This window comes from Kickxella alabastrina (assembly GCF_025024165.1).
Source record: "Kickxella alabastrina strain RSA 675 chromosome Unknown BX661scaffold_23, whole genome shotgun sequence".
Lineage (NCBI taxonomy): Eukaryota > Fungi > Kickxellomycota > Kickxellomycetes > Kickxellales > Kickxellaceae > Kickxella > Kickxella alabastrina.
In genome coordinates this window covers 218,498-239,387 of record NW_026251494.1, presented here as the reverse complement: position 1 = coordinate 239,387, position 20,890 = coordinate 218,498, and the positions used below count along the sequence as shown (strand labels likewise).

At 47.6% G+C, this 20,890-nt stretch overlaps 10 protein-coding genes across 10 annotated transcripts; 5 read left to right on the top strand and 5 right to left on the bottom strand.

Moving 5' to 3' along the window:
- Positions 1-63: 63 nt before the first annotated feature.
- BX661DRAFT_130606 (MIR motif-containing protein) lies at positions 64-480 on the bottom strand (the record flags this gene model as incomplete). Its single annotated transcript, XM_051532546.1, has 1 exon — positions 64-480. A coding segment is annotated over one exon (417 nt), but the record flags the coding sequence as incomplete, so codon positions are not given.
- A 529-nt stretch (positions 481-1,009) lies between these two features.
- BX661DRAFT_186933 (protein-tyrosine phosphatase-like protein) lies at positions 1,010-2,863 on the top strand. Its single transcript, XM_051537117.1, has 5 exons — positions 1,010-1,646; positions 1,758-1,850; positions 2,012-2,038; positions 2,188-2,341; positions 2,457-2,863. Exons 1-5 carry the CDS (start codon positions 1,476-1,478, stop codon positions 2,792-2,794), a joined length of 783 nt encoding a protein of 260 aa, XP_051389591.1. The 5' UTR covers positions 1,010-1,475; the 3' UTR covers positions 2,795-2,863.
- A 1,666-nt stretch (positions 2,864-4,529) lies between these two features.
- Positions 4,530-5,893, bottom strand: BX661DRAFT_194488 (kinase-like domain-containing protein; the record flags this gene model as incomplete). The annotated part of the gene is made up of 3 exons (XM_051537885.1): positions 4,530-4,575; positions 4,831-5,543; positions 5,597-5,893. 3 exons carry the CDS (start codon positions 5,891-5,893, stop codon positions 4,530-4,532), a joined length of 1,056 nt encoding a protein of 351 aa, XP_051389590.1.
- A 361-nt stretch (positions 5,894-6,254) lies between these two features.
- Positions 6,255-7,235, bottom strand: BX661DRAFT_200241 (Rieske [2Fe-2S] iron-sulfur domain-containing protein; the record flags this gene model as incomplete). The annotated part of the gene is made up of 3 exons (XM_051538388.1): positions 6,255-6,545; positions 6,584-6,861; positions 7,085-7,235. 3 exons carry the CDS (start codon positions 7,233-7,235, stop codon positions 6,255-6,257), a joined length of 720 nt encoding a protein of 239 aa, XP_051389589.1.
- A 3,247-nt stretch (positions 7,236-10,482) lies between these two features.
- On the top strand, positions 10,483-11,157 carry BX661DRAFT_165114 (N-alpha-acetyltransferase 11-like protein). The gene has a single exon (XM_051533342.1). It carries the CDS (start codon positions 10,540-10,542, stop codon positions 11,044-11,046), a length of 507 nt encoding a protein of 168 aa, XP_051389588.1. The 5' UTR covers positions 10,483-10,539; the 3' UTR covers positions 11,047-11,157.
- Positions 11,158-11,253: 96 nt separating this feature from the next.
- Positions 11,254-11,967, top strand: BX661DRAFT_186918 (uncharacterized protein). Its single transcript, XM_051537116.1, has one exon. It carries the CDS (start codon positions 11,443-11,445, stop codon positions 11,707-11,709), a length of 267 nt encoding a protein of 88 aa, XP_051389587.1. The 5' UTR covers positions 11,254-11,442; the 3' UTR covers positions 11,710-11,967.
- A 622-nt stretch (positions 11,968-12,589) lies between these two features.
- Positions 12,590-15,146, bottom strand: BX661DRAFT_186917 (ABC transporter transmembrane region 2-domain-containing protein; the record flags this gene model as incomplete). The annotated part of the gene is given in 7 exon segments (XM_051537115.1): positions 12,590-12,719; positions 12,731-13,067; positions 13,114-13,276; positions 13,292-14,084; positions 14,097-14,147; positions 14,177-14,673; positions 14,688-15,146. Coding segments are annotated over 7 exon segments (2,286 nt in total), but the record flags the coding sequence as incomplete, so codon positions are not given.
- Positions 15,147-16,986: 1,840 nt separating this feature from the next.
- Positions 16,987-17,696, top strand: BX661DRAFT_186915 (uncharacterized protein). Its single transcript, XM_051537114.1, has one exon. The coding sequence runs from the start codon at positions 17,015-17,017 to the stop codon at positions 17,636-17,638; it is 624 nt and encodes a 207-aa protein (XP_051389585.1). The 5' UTR covers positions 16,987-17,014; the 3' UTR covers positions 17,639-17,696.
- Positions 17,697-17,796: 100 nt separating this feature from the next.
- On the bottom strand, positions 17,797-19,106 carry BX661DRAFT_207138 (aminotransferase; the record flags this gene model as incomplete). Its single annotated transcript, XM_051538654.1, is given in 2 exon segments — positions 17,797-17,830; positions 17,841-19,106. The coding sequence occupies 2 exon segments, from the start codon at positions 18,791-18,793 to the stop codon at positions 17,797-17,799; spliced, it is 987 nt and encodes a 328-aa protein (XP_051389584.1). The 5' UTR covers positions 18,794-19,106.
- Positions 19,107-19,616: 510 nt separating this feature from the next.
- On the top strand, positions 19,617-20,873 carry BX661DRAFT_207137 (uncharacterized protein). Its single transcript, XM_051538653.1, has one exon. The coding sequence runs from the start codon at positions 19,764-19,766 to the stop codon at positions 20,727-20,729; it is 966 nt and encodes a 321-aa protein (XP_051389583.1). The 5' UTR covers positions 19,617-19,763; the 3' UTR covers positions 20,730-20,873.
- The last annotated feature ends 17 nt before the right edge of the window (positions 20,874-20,890 follow it).

The window sequence follows — 20,890 nt, the reverse complement described above, 5'->3', positions numbered from 1 at the left end:
ATCACCCTCAGCCTCTAGCTGCGACAGAAGTAATAGAACCTAATTGAAATAAAAGCCCTCCATTGCTCTCCACTGCGCATCGGCGTTCGTGCTTTTCCCGCAGCTGACTTCCAGCTGTCCGGCAATTGGCTGCCCGTATTTTTTGCCCGGCATAACCTGCAGAGCCCTGCCGGTCTCCACATGCCGAAGCACCACCGGCGCCTCTCTCACCCACCGGCCAGTGCACTCGGCCGTCCATAGGTCGCCGGCATCCCGACCTTCGAATCCCGAAACCTCCTGTGCACCCGATATCGGCGCCTTATGCGCACTATGCGAGTGCAAATTATGCATCGAATCACTGTTCACCAAGCGAATCTGCGTTCCACAGTCCACCGGTGTGCCGCGCTTTACTTTTATCACCGGCTCGATGATCCAGAATGACTTGGTGCCGCTGCTGGTGCTGCTTAGAGCCGTGATGGCTTGTTGCTGGCTGCCGGTGCCGTAACTTACTTGAGGAAGATTCAGGTTGGTGTTGGTTTTAATGTGATTGAGTTTAAAGGTGCTGCCTGAGGTAACGTATAGCTGAGGAATGGGGTTTGAAGAGTTATCATCGCTGCTCTTGCCCTTGCTGCTGCTGCCGAAGAGTGAACTGTTGACTCCTAGAGAGCAGAAAATAAAAATAGTAAGGGAAGATGGGAAATGCATTTTATTATTATTATTATTATTAATAATTTGGCTTTGGAATTATGTAAAAATAAAAAATGCTTCGAACTTGATGCGTGTCATCAATTTTTTTCTCATTGTTTTTGGCTCTTGGTTGATATTGAAAATTCATTCAATCATTCGTTCTCTCACCAAGGAAATCTTTTAATCGCAAGGAAAACAGATTGACGAAACAGGCTGGGTCACTTTTTCTTTTTTGTTCTTTTTTCGCCCTTCCCACTTTAAAGCTCGTCATTGTCATTGCCATTGTCAATAATCGCGCTATTTTTTTTTCGCACTCTCTCTTTTGTCATCTGAGAAATCTTTTTTTTTCTCTCCCCAAAATAAAAAACAGGACTTTACCATCTCTTTTTGGCAATAAAAGCAGAACGCACGGTCGCAGAAAGAAAAAGAAAGTAGTAAAGAACAAAAAGCCAGCAAGCAATTTTCTAAAAAAAAGATCGATACACTTTTTTTCAGTTTATCACAAGGTGTACGGTTCGCCTTTTTTTAGTCCAGAGCAGTGCCCAGTCTATCCCAAACAACAAACACACCTTCCCCCCTCCCTTTTTCCTCTTCTTTCTTTTTTGTTTTACAAATTTATATTCTTTCTCTAAATTTTACCTCATTTTTCTTCTTTATTTTATTTTTATTTCTTTAAACCACACAAAACCAAATGAACAGTGGTCTATTCTACTGCTCCTATATTTTAAAGCTGCAGCTGCCCAACGTATCATTCGGTCAGAACTCACTCGCATTCCTCTCCCCGCTCTAAATTAGAAAAACATATAGCAATGGTATCTGTAGCCACCTACCACAACACCCCAGGAGGTGTTAGTGGTCGTAAGGGTTTAGGAAAGCTCACTCCCTTGGCTAATAGCTTTTCGCTAATCCAGTATAACAACAGCGTTCGTTTTCTCATCATGGATTGTCCGACTGCCAGTACCATTCCGCTTTATCTAAAGGTAAGAAATAAAAACTGATAATATGCGCAATAAAGGATGGGAAAAACTGCGGTAACGGATGTTGTGGACTTTGTAATGTTAAAATTTGCTTTAGTTTTTTTTACTGTGTAGGAGTTTGATAGGCTGAATGTCAAGGATGTCGTTCGTGTTTGTCAGCCGACGTATGAGAAGGACGTGTTGCTCGAAAAACATATTGTTGTTCATGTAAGTATATTGAAAACACAAATTGCTTTCTCTTTTTTATCTTGTGTGAATGCTTTAAAGAAAAAAAGATAAATACTAAATAATCTGATTTTTTTCTTTGTGTAAACAACACAAATGACACCATCTACTTTTTTGTTTCTTTCTTTCTATTATTGATTTAGGATTTACCATTCCAAGACGGTGATGTGGTAAGTTGTTTAAAAATCATACAAGGAAAAATAAAACAGTCACATGCTGTTGTCAAAATAAATATAGGTAAATATCAACACACGCAGATATGATACTAACAGCTTTATTATTACTTTTTATTTACTTTTTTTATTTATTTATTTTGTAGCCTCCTTCGTCGGTCATTAAGGAGTGGCTTGCGCTTGTGAATGCACGTGTCGCCAGTGCTGCAGAGGAAGTCGCATTTACTGAACAGCCTGTTCCCACCACTATTGCCGTTCACTGTGTGGCTGGACTTGGCCGTGCCCCTGTTCTCGTAGCCGGTAAGTTTATTATATACATTTATAATTTAAAAGCTCAAGTCTGTGTATGTTTTTTCTTTCGCACTCAACACTAGACTAACCCCCCCCCCCCCCCATCATAATTATGTTTTTTTAGTCGCGCTGATTGAAAGTGGAATGGATCCTCTGAATGTCATCGAGCTAGTTCGCAGTAAACGCCGTGGCGCATTCAATAACCGACAGATCACTTACCTAGCAGACAATTACAAGCGGTCATCGGCATCAAAGAGCGCAATGAGATTGCGTCAGAACCCTTTGGCTGCTGCTGTAAGTGGAGTTGGAGCCTCGAGATCTCAGGCTACTAGCGCTGCTGTTACGCCTCAGCCGCAGATACCGCAGATTAAGGATTCAGAGGAAGAGAATACGCTTAATTCTCCCGTATCTGTCACTCCCAAACCCTCTTTCTTCCGGAAAATATTCAGCCTTTTCTCTTAAATTAGTGTAAGGAATTGGGGCTGGAAGGAACTGAGAGTTTACATATATACGATAGACTATATTTATTTTCTATTTTTCTCATATATATATTTTTCTCATGTGGTATATATAATGCATAAAGCAACACCTTATAATATTTCATTGGCAGAGATACAATCGAATAGCCATGATTTGTCCGACACGCGTACAGTCCCTCTGTGAGCTCACTGATTTCCTCCAGTACCCCATGCCCACCAGCTCCCTTAATATCCTCGGCATCAACCAATATGACCATGCGACGGCGCTTCACAGACAACTCAAACATGTTGCGGAACTGCGCAGGCACAACAGTAGCTGCGAACTTGCCTGTACTCGATCTCACATCACTCACACTCCCCCCCCACCACCATTCCCAGCCACTCCTACTGACAATGCCGCAAGCATATCACCAGGCGGCTTACCCTCTATCACATCCGCGCCCACCACCTGTATTAACCGCAGCAAATCTCCCTGCGAATGCGCCGACCCAGCGTCCCAGCGTCCCGGCCACACAAACACCATATACCCAGCAAACAGCTCCCAGGCACTCTCCTCGTCCACCATCCAAATAACAAGTTTTCATAACCGTATCCCCAGTAACCGCATATTTTATCTCCGACAATACTGCGACTTGCGCACACTATCCACCAACCAATCAAACCTAAGCACATGCGCGCCACTGGCCAAAGCATAGAGATACTTGAAGGTCCGCGTTGTGCGCCCATCGCGACCAACTAATGTCAAGAGATGCGTGTACTGGGTGGATGGTTGGAGATCTGTGTGAACAGTGAACTGTGGAAGTCCCTTGGTTGTTAGTGTTGCCGCTTGGGATGCTGCGCGGTGGACTTTTTTCAGCTGTGCGTCAGTTAGTCCTGTGGTCAGAACCACAAGGGAGCCGGGGAAATTGGCCGGGTTGGCCGGGTTGGTTACTGTGACGTTGCTATCTGCGTTGGACGAGCTCCTGCATTCTCTCAGTGTCTTGCGTTTTTTTGGCCTAACCAGCGCGTCTTCTGCTGTTGCTTCTTCTTTTGTCCTCCTCCTCCTTGGCATTCTCTTCGGGCTCGAGCCACCTGCCGCTGCCGCTTCCATTGCCTCCGACTCTGCCATTACCGTTACCTCTGGTGCTGCCGCCATCTCCACAATCTCCGTGTCCTTGCTCACCGCCACCCTCTCCGCAGCATCCTGCGGACTAGCAGTCATTTGCAGAAACGAACTAGGCTCAGGCAAATCCAAATCAGTCTCGCTCCCATCTGACAACTCAGCATCAACCAAGCCCATCACCACCATATTATGCGCAGTATCAACGGTATTTTGACTCGGATATACCAACGGTCCTATATGCTGCTTGATCGTGTAGAAATGACTTAGCAAAAAATCTACGGACTGATTAAACTCTATATCACTAATAGGTTGGTCACACTGGGGACAGCCACGGTATGTTGATTGCAGTAATGGTTTGAGTAAAATATGATCTAGACAGATTCTGCATACAAAGTGTTTGTTTGTGCAGATTTGAAGTGGGTGGCAGAGTATCCTGTGGCAATGTGCGCATGTTAACCGGTGTGTGAGTTCAGATAGTATGACTGTTGCTGGTGGGCTTTTTTGTTGTGGCATGTATGAGGTTTGAACCGACAAGAGGGGGGTGGGGGTATTTATGTCAACGTACTCTATTTATTCGCTGGCTTTTGTCTGTGTATGTCTATGGAAGAGAAAGTTTTTATAATTTAGAATAATTAAAGAAGTAAAATCGGTGTTTCAAATTACTAAACAACAAATTTAAATTAACAAAAAAATTAATAAGAGAAACGAAAGAAAAATTAAAAACTCGTGTGTCAAAGAAAATGCTAAGAAAAAATTTCGATTCTATGCTGTGAACAGTCGATAGTTCAAAGAACCCTAGCTTTTATTGTCCCGCCGTGTTGGCTGTCGATGACCCATTAATCCCAGTATCAGTATGAATCTTCTTCTGCTGCTGCTGCTGATGATGTGCATGCGACATATGCGGCTTAGTGTCGCACAGCTCATCCAAGGTCAATCTGCGCTTCGGATAACTAATATTATGTTCCAAAAACGGATGCTTCACAGGCTTTGGATCATCCTTAAAGTATGGATGATCCATAGCATCCGACGCACTAATCCTCTTATCCGGGTCATACTCCAGCAAACTAGACAACAACTGAAACCCAGACTCTGACTTGAGCCCTGTGCTGGCAAACCAGGACTTTAATGAATTAGCGTAGTGACGGAATTGCTTCATATGAGAGTAATCCGGCATCACCTCGATATTCGGCCATTGCTCCTTGGATGGAGTCCCTAGGACCTCGAGGATCTTTAACACTTGGCCACGCTGGAAGGGTATCTGTTTCTTCTCCATCTTGACCTCCTCGCCCTTGAATATCGGCCGCAGGGCGAGCATTTCGGCGAAAATGCACCCGATCGACCACATATCCACAGCTGTCGTGTAATGTCTAGACCCAAGCAAAAGCTCAGGAGATCGATACCACACAGTGACCACAACCTTGTCACCGCTATACAGGGGCTGAAAGGGCCTCCGAAACACCCTCGCCAGCCCCATATCCCCGACCTTAACCACGCCACTAGACGTGATCATAATATTAGCAGGCTTCAAATCCCTCTGCAGCACCAAATTCCCATGCAAGTACGCTACACCATTGAGCAGCTGCCACAGAATACTCTTAATCACAAGCTCAGCCATCGGCTTGCGCAAATGCTGGTATGGTGCTGCATAATAGACAAAAGATCGAACTCGGCGTAATCCATCACCATATGGATTGCATTGTCGTCCATGACGACTTCGCATAGATCTATGACGTTTTCATGGTGCAGTTCGCGGCAGAGCCCGATTTCGCGACACGCGGATTGGGATATTCCGGTTGACGGCCTGGTCTCGCCCTCGCGCTCGGGTTTAAACTTTTTAATCGCCAGTTCAATGCCAGGGCCTTCACGCGGGCGCGCCTTGTAGACGCGTCCGTAGGTTCCGGAGCTGATGAACCCGATTATCTCGTACTTTGTGCGGATGCGCACACGCTGCTTCTCGCGCTTGCGCTTGTAGTTTTCCATGCAATATGTTGGCGAGGGGGGTAGGAGGTTCCTGCCAATGGTGGCTGTTGAATTGCGCGCGATAAATAAACAAGAATATGTGTGAAACAATATAGAAATAAGAATAAACAAAAATAGAGAGAAGGAAAAAAAAGAAAACGAAAATGACGCGCGCAGTGATGCCAAAAGCAAGAAAAATAATGACTAAAAAAATTAAAGGTGCAGCCTATTGTACTATGCCTCCACATGCAATTATCCTTTCAAATGTATGGAATTTTGCTGAAATTTGAAATAAGACAAAAAAGGAGTGAGGTAAAGGGAACTGTATAAAGAGGGGAAAGAGAGAAATACCGAAAGAAGGAAAGAAAAGCATAGAATCCGCTTAACCAATGGTCAACTTGTCGCCCTCAATCTCGTAGTCGGGGATCTCCATGTTCAAAGGCGCAGGGCCCTTGCGAATACGGCCAGATACATCATAGTGCGAGCCGTGGCAGGGGCAGTACCAGCCTCCGTAGTCACCAGCATCCGTAGTCGGCACGCAACCAAGATGGGTGCAGATACCAACAACAACCAGCCACTCGGGCATCTTCACGCGCGAAGCATCATCCTGGGGGTCAGGAAGGCTCTTAAGGTTGACGCCATTGGCATCGTCAATCTCCTCCTGCGTGCGGTGCTTGACGAAAACGGCTTTCCACGCCACTTGATCGTCACGGTCTTGCCAACTGGGATCGTGCTCATGTCGACCTCAGTCGTGGCCATCGCCAGCACATCAGCTGAAGCCGCCATGTTCGTGAGGAATCCGTGCACCGACGACTGCGCCGCCGTCGTCAGAACTGCGCCTGAAGCTCCGAGCATAAAATAAGTGAACGCACGGCTGCTGTCCTGGCTGCGCTCCTTGGTGTAGTCCGCAAACGAGGGAACCTTCTGCGAGCCGGGTCCGGCGGCAAATCCAGACATAAAGCGTTGCTGCTTGAAAAGCGTCGGCGAGGCTAAAAAAATAGTACCAAGTAATGCAAATCAAAATCACCCACATGTGGAGTGGGTTCTCATGTCATTAGCAAAAAATCGTGTCGCCTTCTCTCTCTGTTTCAAGCTGCAAGAGCGTATGTGGCTCTTCTTTATCTGTCATCGACATTTGAAATCATGAAATGTGTGATTGCTTACTAGTATAGCTGGTCGTGGAGCTTCCAGCGGTAAAAGCTGTAGACTTACCGCGGTATGAGCTCTGCTCGCCCTGAACAGTGGGGGCAACAGCGGCGGCGCTGTTAGCACGCACTGCGGCGCGGGTCAGACCGGTCGTGAATCTAGTGGTGCTGGTGGCCGAAGCAGCAGCAGAGGCAGCGAATTTACCGGCAAGCGACATGATTAGGTTTCTCTCTTTATAAATGTAAAGACAATTGACCAAAAAGAAAAAAGTGTGAAATAAAAAGATTCAAATCAACAAAACATTCAGCTACAAATAAGAAAAAAAGAGAGACCATACAATATTGTCAGTGTCCCGCGCCCTGCCTTTTTGCTCTTCAGAGATAGAGCGCCCCCAGCTGCTTGTTTTATTTTTTACCACTCTTTTCAATCTTGCGATTATTTTTTTGGCCGCACTTTCGGCCTAAGGATCAGGCGAGATAAGATTGTAATCGTGATCAAGAATATTTAATAGTGATCAGTTGCGGGAGTGGATTTCCACAGTTCTGATTTCGCCTGCTGACGATAAAATCGCGCCATAAAATGGACCCGTCCATTTTTCATATTCCCTCGACCCATGTGGGTCTAGTCCTTAGTTGTCTCTTTTGTATTTATTGTAACTTTCCACACATAACTCATTCAAATATGAATTTCCGAATTCGCCCTCTTGGCATTGCGGCCAGGGCGCCGGTATCACGGCTATTTTCAACCGGCCGGCAGCTGAGCAGCACCACCGCAGACAAGTTCTATGTCACACAGCCCATTTTCTACGTCAATTCAGTGCCGCACATTGGTCACTTTTACACAATTGTCTTAGCAGACACAATAAAGCGGTACGCCGAACTGCAGGGTAAGCGCACCAAGCTGTCTGCGGGCACAGACGAACATGGACTGAAGATCCAACAGGCCGCCGAACGTGCCGCCAAGGACCCGCTTGAGTTCTGCACGCAGTTCTCGGATCGCTTTCGCGATCTCATGAAGGCGTCCAACGCTGGTATCACTGACTTTATCCGCACTACTGATCTCAACCACTACCAGGCCGTTGCACATTTTTGGAAGGTGCTTGTGGACCGCGGTTTCATTTATAAGGGAGAGCACTCGGGCTGGTATGCAGTGTCTGATGAGGCTTTTTATACCGAGGGACAGGTTGAAGAACGCGTTGACGCCAGTACGGGTGCTCGCGGGATGTTTGCCATAGAGTCAGGGCAGCCTGTCGAGTGGGTGTCAGAGGTGAATTACAAATTCAAGCTCGCGGAGTTCCGCGACCGCCTGATCGAGTGGCTCGAGGGTAACCCCGATGTCATTTATCCGGAGATCCGACGCAACGAGGTTCTCGGATGGCTTAAATCAGGACTCGAGGACCTATCGGTGTCGCGGCCGCGCAGCCGGCTGCAGTGGGGCATCCCAGTGCCTGACGACGCCGACCACACGATCTATGTGTGGGTCGACGCCCTGGTCAACTATGCCACGGTCGACGGATACCCATGGACCGCAAAGCCCGAATTCTTTCCTCCCGATGTGCAGGTTGTAGGAAAAGACATCCTGCGCTTCCACGCTGTATACTGGCCAGCGCTACTGATGGCTGCCGGTCTGCCCTTGCCCCGGCGCATCCTGGCGCACGCACACTGGACAATGGGCTCGCAAAAAATGTCCAAGAGCAAAGGAAACGTCGTCGATCCGTTCGAGGCCATCCAGCGGTACGGCGTTGATCCGATCCGCTACTTTATTATCCGCAACGGCGGCATAGCCAACGACGGTGACTACTCATCCGACGAGGTCCTTGTGCGCTATAAGAAGGATCTGGTTAGCCGCCTAGGCAACCTGGCCTCGCGCTGCCTGTCCGACCGCCTGGCAGCCAAGCTTGCCAGCTTCTCTGCCGTATCTCAGCAGCAGGTGGAACACGCCAATGAGCGCGACGCCGCCCTGCGTTCCATGCTTGTCGATCTACCGGCCAAGGTCAAGGCGCAATTCGATCTGGGTGAGTTTGGCCGCGGCATGGCCCTGATCTTTGATGCGACGGACGCGGCCAATAAGCATGTCACATGCAACGAACCGTGGAATATTGTGCAGAAGGATGACCCGGAGTCGGAGGCGCGGCTGCAGGTTGTCCTGTTTTACTCACTCGAGGCTGTGCGTATGGCCGCGATAATGCTGCAGCCGGTCATCCCTGAGAAAACCGGTCTTTTGCTGGACCACTGGCAATAGACAAGGCCGACCGGAAGTGGTCTGATACGCAGTTTGGCGCGGGCTGGAAGAACACCACTGGGGGTAACATTAATAGGCCGCGCGAGTCCATCGCCCAGTTGTTCCCTAAAATTTCTTGAGAAAAATAAATCAAGGAAATGGATTTTGGAATTTCCAGACATTTAAAGCGAAATTTCTGATTTTTAAGCGGGGGGTTTTCAAAACCCGTTCCCCTCCCCCAGTTTTTTTAGCCTAAAATATCAGAAAGTCCAGATTTTTGAAGATGCGGGGAAGCATTTAACGTTTGTGTCTGACTGGTGCTTTGGCTGTGAGTTAAACGTGACCTTTAACGGTGTAATTATATTCATCCAACTCTGTCACAGCTGCAACCAACGCCGCTGCTGATCCTGTCACAGCAGCTGCGGGATGCGCTGGTTGAGTGAAATCGGAAGCAACGCGTTAATCTCCAGTCTACCGATAATCTCAAGTGCATTGTAGGCTGAGCGGCTGGTTGCGGGGCAAAATTGAACGCAAAATCAGACAGAGGATACGCGACGAGTTGGCCGCACAGCAGCAGCAGGAGTAGAAACAGCAGCAACAGCAGCAGGTAGCTGCAACAGGCATGGATATAATTCTGGAAGTAGAAAAACCTCGCCAAATTTTGTGCCACGGCTTGCTCCAGTGCACAATGGAAGACTGCCTGCAAACCTTCAGGGTCGATGGAACCAAGATCAAGGATGGCGAAAAAGTGCCATCAGGCAGACGGAAGCGGAATCATGACGCGGCTGCGGTGTTGAACTTTCACATCATTCTTAATGCTCTGCTTATAAGCGAGCATCCTCCCCGTTTCTTGCGCGAAAAGGCATCTTCAGAGTTGGCTGAGCCCAAGTGAGTCTACAGTGATGCTCAAGCCAAAGCTCAAGCCCAAGTCCAAGCCCAAGTGTGTGCGCAAGAATCCATCTCTCCCTGCTTCTTCTCTTCAAAGGAAGCAGCGAACTGATTAGTATCGTCAACCATAGTGGGCTATTATCACTAGTTTCTAACACCATGGGGAAGGACGTCGATTTGTAGGATACTTGTAGCCTCATTCTTTTCTTTTAGTGTAAATCAAGAAAATATCATTTAATTTCTAATTTTTGGCTTAAAATATTCAGATCAAAAAAAAACCACGCCTGATTGATTAGAACACGGATTGAGAGACATTAAAAAAGGAACAGGTCGTTTATATACCACTTTTTGTTTCAACTTAATTCGCACTTTATTTATTTTTCCCCTTCATTCTAATTCACCTCCCACGAGCAATGATTACCATTAGACAGGCCACGGCTGGCGACGAAATTGCCATGCAGCACTGCAATCTGACCAATCTCCCAGAGAACTACCAAATGAAATACTACCTCTATCATTTCGCCACCTGGCCCCAGCTCTCCTTTGTCGCCGAAAACGAAAACGGCCGCGTAGTGGGCTACGTTTTGGCTAAAATGAACAACGATGAAAAGGACGTTGAACCGCCGCTCAACGGCCACATCACCTCTCTTTCCGTAATGCGCAGCTACCGGCGACTGGGCCTCGCCGAGCGCCTTATGAGCCAGGCTCAGCGCGCAATGGTCGAAGTGTATGGATCCAAGTGTGTTTCCTTGCATGTGCGCGTTTCTAATACGGCAGCGTTCTCACTGTACAAGAAGACTCTCAAGTTTGAAATCGACAGTACGGAGGCAAAGTATTATGCGGATGGAGAAGACGCGTATTCCATGAAGAAGAACTTGGATGGATTGTACGCGACAGAAATGGACAGTATTGATTTTTGAAATATAAAAATATCAGAGCACAAGTAAGATTGTAATGTGGAGTTGCTTGGGCCAGGGTTTTTCTACTTTTTATTTTTGCTTCAAATGTCCGTTTAATAGAGGCACATTGCTAAAAAAAATAAGTAACATTAATATGTATATGTATATTATTTAAAGTGGAAAATAAAAATAAAAAGCAATACACTAGTCCAATTTTACGGCAAAGGCTCGGCAGATACTTTTATTTAAAATATTGTGCTTTGTTCGCTACTTTATTGCTTGAGTTGTCAATGCAAAATAAAGAGAAATACGCTCGAATTGTTTGCTTTACTTAATAATGACTTCCATTTCATTTATGCAGTTCTCAAAGTCCCTGCCATAGCGTAATATCACATATTTGTTTAACAGTTCTAAAAAATGGATTTGCCTGCTAATAGACACCATATAATCGAACGAGAGCTTAGGAAACATGTGTTGCAAATATTCTTGCAAATAACCCACTGTACAATCTTTGTAGAGACATACCTTTTTAGGGGCCTTATCTCCTATGTAACTAATAAGATACCTAATACTCCCCGTATTTCTGGTAATCTTGGCATTCCCAGTATTCATGATAGTCCTGGCGACCCTGGTATCCGTGGCATTCGTGGTACACTATCCACTCGATTGGTGCTGGCAACATGATTATGATGTTTGGTTTTAGCAGGAGTATCGACATGCGGCACCTTGTTTGGTGTCTTAAAAAGGTCTGAAAGATGTTTTAAAGATTTAAAATATGCAAAATGTGTTTGATATGTTGGAAAATGATAAGCAAAGTAGCAGTTGTTTTACTGTGGTTGTGTCCTTCTATTTATATGTTTGAATAACCGCTTGATATTTTCAAATATAATACTGTGTTTGTGCCATTAGAGAGAGAAAAACAGCGCGGGATGCACACATCCATTATTTTTCTACCTGACTCAACCCCCAACCCTTTCGCACCACGCAAAGCTTTTTATAAGCCTTTTGTTTTGTCCAGCTGAGCATTTTAAATGGGTTTAAAAGGGCAAATCCATACATTTTAAAGTGCAACATTTTTCTTGTAGCCTTAGACTTTTACAGATGCAGGGGTTTCTTTTGCACTCCTCGGTGCCTTGTTTTAAAAGACCCCTTTATTTAATTAAAAAGACATGTATACGTCCGCTGATAAGCATCACACATCCTTCATATCTAATCATTGCCTTTGTTGTAGCAATGACTTACCGATTAGCTGAATAAAGGTTTATTAACACAAACCATGGTCAGATACCGGTTTACATTCATTAGCTCTAATTTTTAGGGTTTCACATATATGACTCAATTATCCTTCTCTGCCAAATAGTGCTTTTATTAATACCACTTTCTAATTAACTTACACACTAAGTAGGAGCCTTAAAACCAAATTCGTCTCAAAAGAATAAAAAATAAAAAATGAAAACAGCAAATAACAAGTTATTTGAATGTAATGAACATTTAGCAGTGGTGTTTGAAGAGTAGTCTTCATTTGCCGAAAAGTTATCGCCGCATGCCGATATCCCGCATGCACGTCGAGCGACCGCAGTAACCGGTCGACCTTGACCGTGGACCAGACAAACTTGGGCAGGTCGTTGACCATCAGAAGCAGGCGAGTGGTGGCCTGTGACAAGTTGATTAGGTACGCCGAGTTGCGCGAGTAGCTCATCATCACAGCCGCGGGTCGTGCATAATCTCTGAAGCCAAGCGGCGGCCCGGCGAGCACAGCGGCCGCGATAGCAAGTAGTATGCGGTAAGTGTGGCACCATACTTTGCCAGCATGGACTCGCCGATACCGCCAAAGAAGCGCCGGATGTTGGTGCTAACCACGCTCGATGTGACGCTGTCCAAAGAACCGTCGAGGGCATCTTGCGCCCTCTTCCTGAACGCCGCCTGCACACGGGGCACAAACGCCGGCTGCTGCCGACCGTTCCTGGCGTTGTTGCTGCGCATGTCTGGCGCGTGCGGGGTCGTAGTGTGCGGGGACGGGTCGGAAGGGGAATATCGCTGGTCTTTCTGCTTGCCACTGCTGGTTCTGTTGGTAGAACAGTGGCGTACTTGCAGCTGCAGCGCGCTGAATGATCGACGAGATCCGGGCATACACACCACGGTACTTCTCCTCGAGCTGCGCCAAACGACTGGCGTTCTTGCCTGTGGGCGGAGATGACACGCGGATGATTATATTGGCCAAGACCACATAAAGCACCATTGTGAGCGACCCCTTGCGCCCAATAACCTTGCTGAGCAGACGTGAGAACACAAACCAGTCCATCGTCGGCTTGACCACGTCGGCAATCAGCCGCGGGAACATGTCTGCAAAGCGGTGGATTTGCACCGTCAGCAGCCAGTCGGGCCGCTCATACGCTGGTGTCGATCCGTTGGGACCCTGGTGGTGGAGCTGGTTCCATGTGATATTGGTGATGCCGTCCACATACCGCTGGTGTGCGTAGCGGCCGAGTCGTACGCGCAGCGCAATCGTCAGCGAACTGATTACCCACTTGATAGCCTGGTTGATAGCAGCCATCGGCAGGGTCATGGCCAGGTACTCTGGCAGAAGCCGGCGCAGCAGCGTCTTGCGGTCGTATGTGACCACCGCGCGCACGCAGCGGGCGTTGAAGTTGGCAAACCACACATCGAGCACTGTGCGCACTCCGAGCACAGCCACCAGGGCTAGTGTGAGTCGCGCCTCGGTGCAACTGGCGCTGGGGAAGCCGATTCCCAGCAGCCGCGAGACGGACTTGATGAACTGCGCAATGGTGACGATGCGCGGAGCATTTTGACCTTGTAGCAGCTTGCCCTTGATTGTGTCTTGCTGCAGAACGTGCTCGCGCTGTATTTGCTCCTCCAGCTGGCTGTATCCCTTGGTGCCCTGGTGAACAGACACAACATTGACCACTCGGTTGGCTGTGGCGTTGGCGTTGATGCTGGATTGCCATGCCTGTTCCTGCTGAAGCGGCATGGGCATATGTTGGCGTTGCTGCTGTAAAAGCTGCTCACTGTCGCCATTAGGCTGTACAGCGCTGCGAGTGCTAGGCGCATACATGGGGAATTCGTCCTGGACAAACTCTGGCCCCGAAAGACCCTCCTCCGCCCTTTCCTCGGCCTTGGCGGCATTGTCCACGGTGGGATCATCCCACAGCCGGCCTTATCGCGCTGCCCGCGCGTGAGTCTTCCAGTTGAAGTCCCCCACGGCGTATGTGACACAAAGCGATGCGATGGCGCGAGTGCATTTGTCGCCCGCGTGGTGTTGAGTGCATCAGCCGGAGTGGGGCTCGTTGCGCGAGAGCTGAAACGTGTGTCAAAAACTCCCTGGCCTGCTCCAGACACTGGCTCATTGTCGGACAGGATCCAGGGCTGGCGGTGCTGAGGCTGAGGCTGAACGGTGGGGTTGTGGTGGCCACTGCCCTGATCTGAGATTTCATCTGGCTGGCTGTCGCCCCTGTCGTTATCCGCGTCACTGTTGCCACTGTAGTTACTGTCGGAAAATATAGACTCCTCGGCGTATTCGTCGCTGTATTCGTTGTCTTCTGTGTAGCTGTCTGATGTGTAGTCGTCTTCATACTGACTATTTTCGACTGCATGGCTCGTGTCGTCCTCTTTTGCAGAAACAGTATGGGACTCGCTAACAACACATCCAGCCCCCCTTCGGCATCGACTTTTATTTCAAAGTTGGCAGAACCGGCCTCATTGTTAGCTTCACTGCCGGCTGTTTTTGTGTCTGTGTCTGCCGAAGGGGCAGTAGCGGTGGAACTTTCTGGCTGCTGCGCGCCATCTTTGCAAGTGGGTTCGGAAACAACTTGAGCGTATGTCTTGTCTGTTTTGATACCATCATCGCCTTTGTTGTCGCCCAAGCTGATGTCAATGTCGGCAACAGGATCTGCGGGTCTTTCGCCGTTGTTTCTGTATGAACTGCTTACTGCAGGCGCAGCCGCTTCTTCGGGGGCCATTGTTGTGGATAATGTCTGTGAATATGTGAGTGCGTGGCTTGAGTGTGGGTAGACCAAGTGGAAAAATGTGTGCTTGTGTGTGCGAAGAGTAAAATAATATTTTATGAACAAAAAAGTTGGAATTGTTTGGAATAGGTTGAAGCGGAGAAAAAAACTTGCAGCATGCAATTTTCAAAAATCAAAACCACCTACTATTTTTGAACAAGAAATGGCGGTGCATGTGAAATTCGCCGTTTCAGCCAATCACACTCTGAACCAGCCATGTGATTGTATGCTAAATGTTATTTTCCTATGCCATGTGAGGTGCATCCAGCAGTGGACACAAGCGTTTTTGGAAGCGCTCGTGCGACAATGGTAAACAATAAAAATTAACAATAACAAAGTGGTCTGATTTGATCAATCCTTAATTGTGCCTGGTTACAAGAAGCACAAATCAGAGCTAATATGTAAAGCAAAAGAGCCTTGAGTAAATGAATACCAAAGAGCGGAAGATTAAGCGCGTGTTGACAAAGAAATTGCATTTTTTCTATTAACTCGCGGCGTAGGTATGGCACCAAACAAAACATGCTGTTTCCACGCTTTTCCACGCTTTTCCTACCCTTATCCAGCAGCCCGCAGCCCGCAGCAGCGTCGTTTTTAAAGTATTGTTTTGGTACAAGCATCCACAATCGGGTGAAAAAGCTGGGGGTGGTAAGTAACATTTTTATTCATATTCGTATTTGTTGTCGCTGCGCTGCATGGTAATATGATGTATCAGAGGTTATATATACAAAAAATGCTGCTTGTAAACGAATGAAAGCTTTCAAATCAAAGTTCTTGCATAGTGTGAGAAAAGCGACATGTAAAGTTGAAGTGTTTTTTGCCACAATTTATAAAAGCTTAAATAATTTTAGTTTTCCCTCACTTTCTCCTTCTCGTTGGATCCTCACCATTAGAAAATTGTTTGTATTCCTTTGTCACCCCACGTCACACTTTTTACAAAATAAATTTTCTCTCTGTCTGAGAGCCAGCGAATAGCAAAGAGTGAGAGTCCAAAATTCGTGAGAACCGCTACGTCTATTTAGACTTCCTGCGCCCGTTTTCTCAAAGTTTATTTTTTCAAGTATTTAAAAAAAATACTGGCCAGCAATTTTTTACCTTGTGTACTACAGATTATTTTGCATATATAAACGATGGACCCCTCAGACATCTTCGGAACATCAATTCCTCGTTCAGACGGTGTATTTGATCTTGTCTCTTATTTACTTCTGTCAAAACCCGAGCCAAGTTCCAATTTTGCACTTTCATTTCCATTTGACACCTTCAACAGCATGTCTGCGCCTGATAATTCACCGAAAAACAGCAGTTTTGTGTACACCAATCTGAATAGTTCACAGAACACGTCGAGTTCCAATTCTACTTTTTCCGTCGAAGAACCAGACATGCTGAGCATCAGCCGGATGTTGCCCATCTACGGCGCCGATCTCAATGACATGAGTATTGTTGGCAATACAAGCGCTTCTACCAACTTTGGTTCGAGCTTTTCTGCCACAAGCACCGCGTCTGATGGCTCGGCGGGGCTGAAGATAATATTTCCGGAGAGCGACTTTGGCAGCGATAGCGGGCATGGTGCCTGCACCAACACATTTGCCGGTTCCAGCCTGATCGCGCCGCACACGTTTGACAGCGCGTCGTTTCCGACGCTGGCAGAGTCACCGCCAATTCACGACACTTCGAGCAACACTGTATCCCTGCTTGCGCAGTCTAGCGGCCATAACCGCATTTTGCGCAGACACACGCAGCCATCGCCCAACAACCAGAATAGCCAGCAGCAGCAGCGGACGTCATCCGCTGTGCTCACGCGTGTACACCCGTATATGCGTGCGCCGAATGCGCCACTATCCCGCCGCAGCAACTCAACTACCGCGCTGGTTTCTGGCCACCCCCAACTTCAGCAGCAGCAGCAGCAGCAACAGCAACAGCAACAGAACAACCAGCAGCAGCAGGGCGGTCGGTTGTCGGGAAAAACAAAGATGATGGTTATTCCTTCAATCAACCAGGACGGATCTTGTAAGCAGTGTGCCAACTGCAGCACGACCGATACGCCCAGCTGGCGCCGGCACCCAGAGACACAGGATCTGCTGTGCAATGCTTGCGGTCTTTTCCTGCGTCTCCATCGAAAGCCGCGCCCGATTGCGCTCGACGACGAGGGCCGCGTCCAGGTTATCCGCAAGAACGCGGCGGTCCGGAGGGAGCCAATCAACCTGGGTCGCAGCAGTTCGATCAACGGCAATTATTCAAACGACACCTACCATAATGGCGGTTACCCTGCTGCGCTGCAGTACCAGCCTGGCCAGTACGGATATTCGCAGGGATATCTGCAGCCGCTGCCGCCGCCGCTGCGCACCACAACTTCGTTAACTGGTCTGCAAGGCATTGGTGAGCCATTCACGTCGCTGACTCTGCAGTCACCAGTACCAACTCCGTCACACCATTCTGTCTTTGGTTCTCAGCTCAGCATCGATGACATGCTGCAGTTCCGCCAGTTCGAGTCGCAGCCGGCAATTCTGGGCTCAGAGATAATGACTCCTGCCACTGTGAATAGCAACGGCAACGCGTCGCCGCCGCCACCACTGTTCCCATCTGGATCACCTTGATTCTGAACAACAAAAAATAAGCACATGTGTATTTGTCGTCGTATTTTTTTGTATTTCGTTATATTTGTATTTTCAAAAGCAAGACAAAAATAAAAAATTGGTTTGGTGGCCAAATTCATGCAAAAAACAAGGCACAAGATAAATAGTATTGATTTGTTCTATTCTAGACCGGCACAGCCCACGACGAGGGGTCTTTGCGTACTGGATGTCGAGCAGCTCGTTGCGCAAGCGTCTTGTCAGAGGGCCAAAGACGGCGTCGGGGTTGCTAGGATCAACGGGGATCTTGTACTCGTTATCCTCGTAGCACACCTCGGAAACCGAGCATACAACGCACGCAGTGCCGGCGCCAAAGGCCTCGAGCATGCGGCCGTCCTCAATGGCACGGACAACCTCGGGCATCGTGATCTTGCGCTCCGAGACCTTGAACTCACCCCACTGGCGGGCAAGCGACAGAAGTGAGTCTCTGGTGACACCGGGAAGAATGATGCCGTCAAGGGGCGCCGTGACGAGCTCCTTCTCTCCATCATCGTTGATCCAGAAAATGAAAAAGTTCATTGTGCCCACCTCAGTCACATAGTGGTCGTCGCCGAGGAGCCACAGAATCTGGTCGTAGCCCTTGGCAACAACATCCATAGCGGGCTTAAGCGCCGGCGCGTAGTTGCCACCCAGCTTAAAGTTGCCCACGCCTCCAGGCCACGCCCGGACGAGCTTTGAGTTTGCGTAGAGCTTGACGGTCCTGGGGAAGTAAGGGCCGACAGGCGACAGGTACACGTAGAGCATGGCCTCGCGCGAGTACGTCAGGTTGAGGTTAGGCTCAGTGCCGATAAAGTTAGGGCGCACGTACAGCGAGTAGCCATACTCGTCGGGCACAAACCGCTGGTCAACCTTGACCAGCTCCTTGATACACTGCAGGAACTGCTCCTGATCAAACTCGGGCAGCATAATGCGCTGCGAGGAAGTGGCCAGACGCTGCATGTTTTTCTCTGGCCGGAACAGGTTGATCGTGCCGTCCTCTGCGCGGAACGCCTTCATGCCCTCGAACGTCTCGACTGAGTAGTTCAGGACAAACGCTGCAGGATCGATCTGCAGCGGGCCGTATGGCTTGATCTCGGGAGCCTCCCAGCCGTTATCCTCCGTGTACTTGATGCACAGCATATGGTCGGTGAAGTTCTTGCCAATGACATCTTGTTTTTTCAAACAGCGCCTTGGGCGTCTGCGTCAGCGTGGTGCTGAGCTTTGAAGCGTCAATGTTGGACATGGTCATTTTTATAAACAGATTATATAAAGCTTATACAAAAATAAAAAGATTGTGTAGAGAGAAGAGAAAAGAGAAAGGAGAGAAGCAAAAGGAGTAGTGAGAGTGTATTTGAGCAATAGTCCGCACCGCATAATATTCGCACAGTCGCTCGGTAGTTGTGATGGCCGTTGTGAATTTTCTGCACTGATCGGGTTGTATGCGCGGCAGAATAAAAGTCCAGTTAGATGAATTGAAAACATCGCCACGTTCTGTGATTCATTAAGTTTTTTGATTGACGTGAAACGCCCAACCACGTCATCACCGATTAAGAAATCGCGAGACAAAGGCTAGGAAAAGCGGCCTGCATGATTGACGTGCGTTTGTATTTATGGTGGAAAAATATGAAATGAAAATACGGACTGCATGTATATTGATGCACAAGTTGATAAAAGACTTTTTTATTCCTTTCGATCAGACTGACTGCGAGTAAAAAAAAAGATTAAAAACCTGCATCGAAAAAGTGTCAAAGGACAAAAGAAGCCTGCTTTGGCTCAAAATTTTTGTTTTCTGCAGATACACAGACGTGCCCTTTTAAACCCAAGACTTTAAGCTTTCACTCTTTTAAAATATTTTCTTTTGAGCTCCTCTTTCTTTTAAACACTCGTGTCTTAAGAATTGGCAACAAAAAAATGAACGTGTCTTTTTCCAGCAGTTTACTCAGAGTTGCTGCCTTTTCATTTTGTTTGTTGCTACAAATAAAAAGCATCTTTTACTCAACTTTACCGCCATCATTAACACTATTGTTTGCACTTGTATTATTTATTTATTTTCCATCTACTATTGCATATCCACATTTTTCACTAGTCGTTATTTATTATTGTTATAGGCATGTCATATAATGCCCAGCATATGGACGGCGAAAAGCACACCCGGCCCATGACATTCGAGGAAGCCGGGGAGTTTAAAGGGCTGCAGAGCATGGCCTACGAGTACGACAACTATTTGCTGCCACTGTTTCCGAGTCTTCGGGCACTGGCTCCCCAGGCGACCAAAATTTCACAGCTACAGTGCATTCCAATTTTTGGCAACCTAGTCGTGTTCTACATAACCTGCAAATTTATCTCGCGGTCCACAAACATCGGCTGCATTGGCGGCTCAACAATAGTTTATATGCTCGGGTATAGCTTGCTTATGTTCATCGTCGGGTTTATTCCATTTGTAAACGTGTGGCTTGCTTACAAGCTGAGGCCCCTGTATAAGTGCTGGCAGTTATTCAGCAGTGAGATTGACAACAGGGGTTTGTACTATGGTGTATCAAAGGCCGGCATGCTTGCCGAGTTCCCCGTCTCTGAACTGACCACCAGCAGCATGTATCATCTTGCATCGCCGCCGACCGGCACCACGCCCCTGAAGGGCATTCCGTATGAAATTCCTAACGATACACCAAATGGGCCCGCAATCCCAATCAAGGCGGCTGTCGAAAAGCATCATAGCGTGGATTCAGTGCCCAGGGATAAGCGCGGCTACAGCTCATTTATTCCAGTGCAGCTTCCTCACCATGTTCAAAACCAACTACAAGTACAGGCGCAAAACCAAATGTACGGACAGATGCAGGCCCAAGGCCAAGTTAAAGGTCAAATTCAGGCCCAAGGCAAAAACCAAGGTCAGGGATATGGCCATGGCGCTGGAACCAACCCAAGGTCAACAATGGCAGATTCCGAATACGACGCTTACAGCACTAGGAGGCACTCTTTCGATAGTATGCGCGCATCGACTATTCCCGAGGAGGCTGATTTCCTGAAGAAGGGCTATACCGTTAGACAGTCACACCTGGACAACTGGCCACTGAAATAAGTTGTTTTATTTGCATTATAAAATTTACACACCAATATATTGGATGCTTTCATCTTGTAATAATAACATTGATTTTTTATTTTATTTTGTTGGAGTAGTATTACATCATATCAAACTTTATTCGTAGGCTGCAAACAATAAAAGCACAGGTTGAACATAAT

Excerpts from the sequence above, each read along its gene's own strand:
- BX661DRAFT_186933 (XM_051537117.1), top strand. The coding sequence starts at position 1,476 with ATGGTATCTGTAGCCACCTACCACAACACCCCAGGAGGTGTTAGTGGT. Across the intron at positions 1,851-2,011 it reads AAAAACATATTGTTGTTCAT|GATTTACCATTCCAAGACGG; the intron begins GTAAGTATATTG and ends TTATTGATTTAG. Across the intron at positions 2,039-2,187 it reads CATTCCAAGACGGTGATGTG|CCTCCTTCGTCGGTCATTAA; the intron begins GTAAGTTGTTTA and ends TTTATTTTGTAG.
- BX661DRAFT_165114 (XM_051533342.1), top strand. The coding sequence starts at position 10,540 with ATGATTACCATTAGACAGGCCACGGCTGGCGACGAAATTGCCATGCAG.
- BX661DRAFT_186918 (XM_051537116.1), top strand. The coding sequence starts at position 11,443 with ATGGATTTGCCTGCTAATAGACACCATATAATCGAACGAGAGCTTAGG.
- BX661DRAFT_186915 (XM_051537114.1), top strand. The coding sequence starts at position 17,015 with ATGATGGTTATTCCTTCAATCAACCAGGACGGATCTTGTAAGCAGTGT.
- BX661DRAFT_207137 (XM_051538653.1), top strand. The coding sequence starts at position 19,764 with ATGTCATATAATGCCCAGCATATGGACGGCGAAAAGCACACCCGGCCC.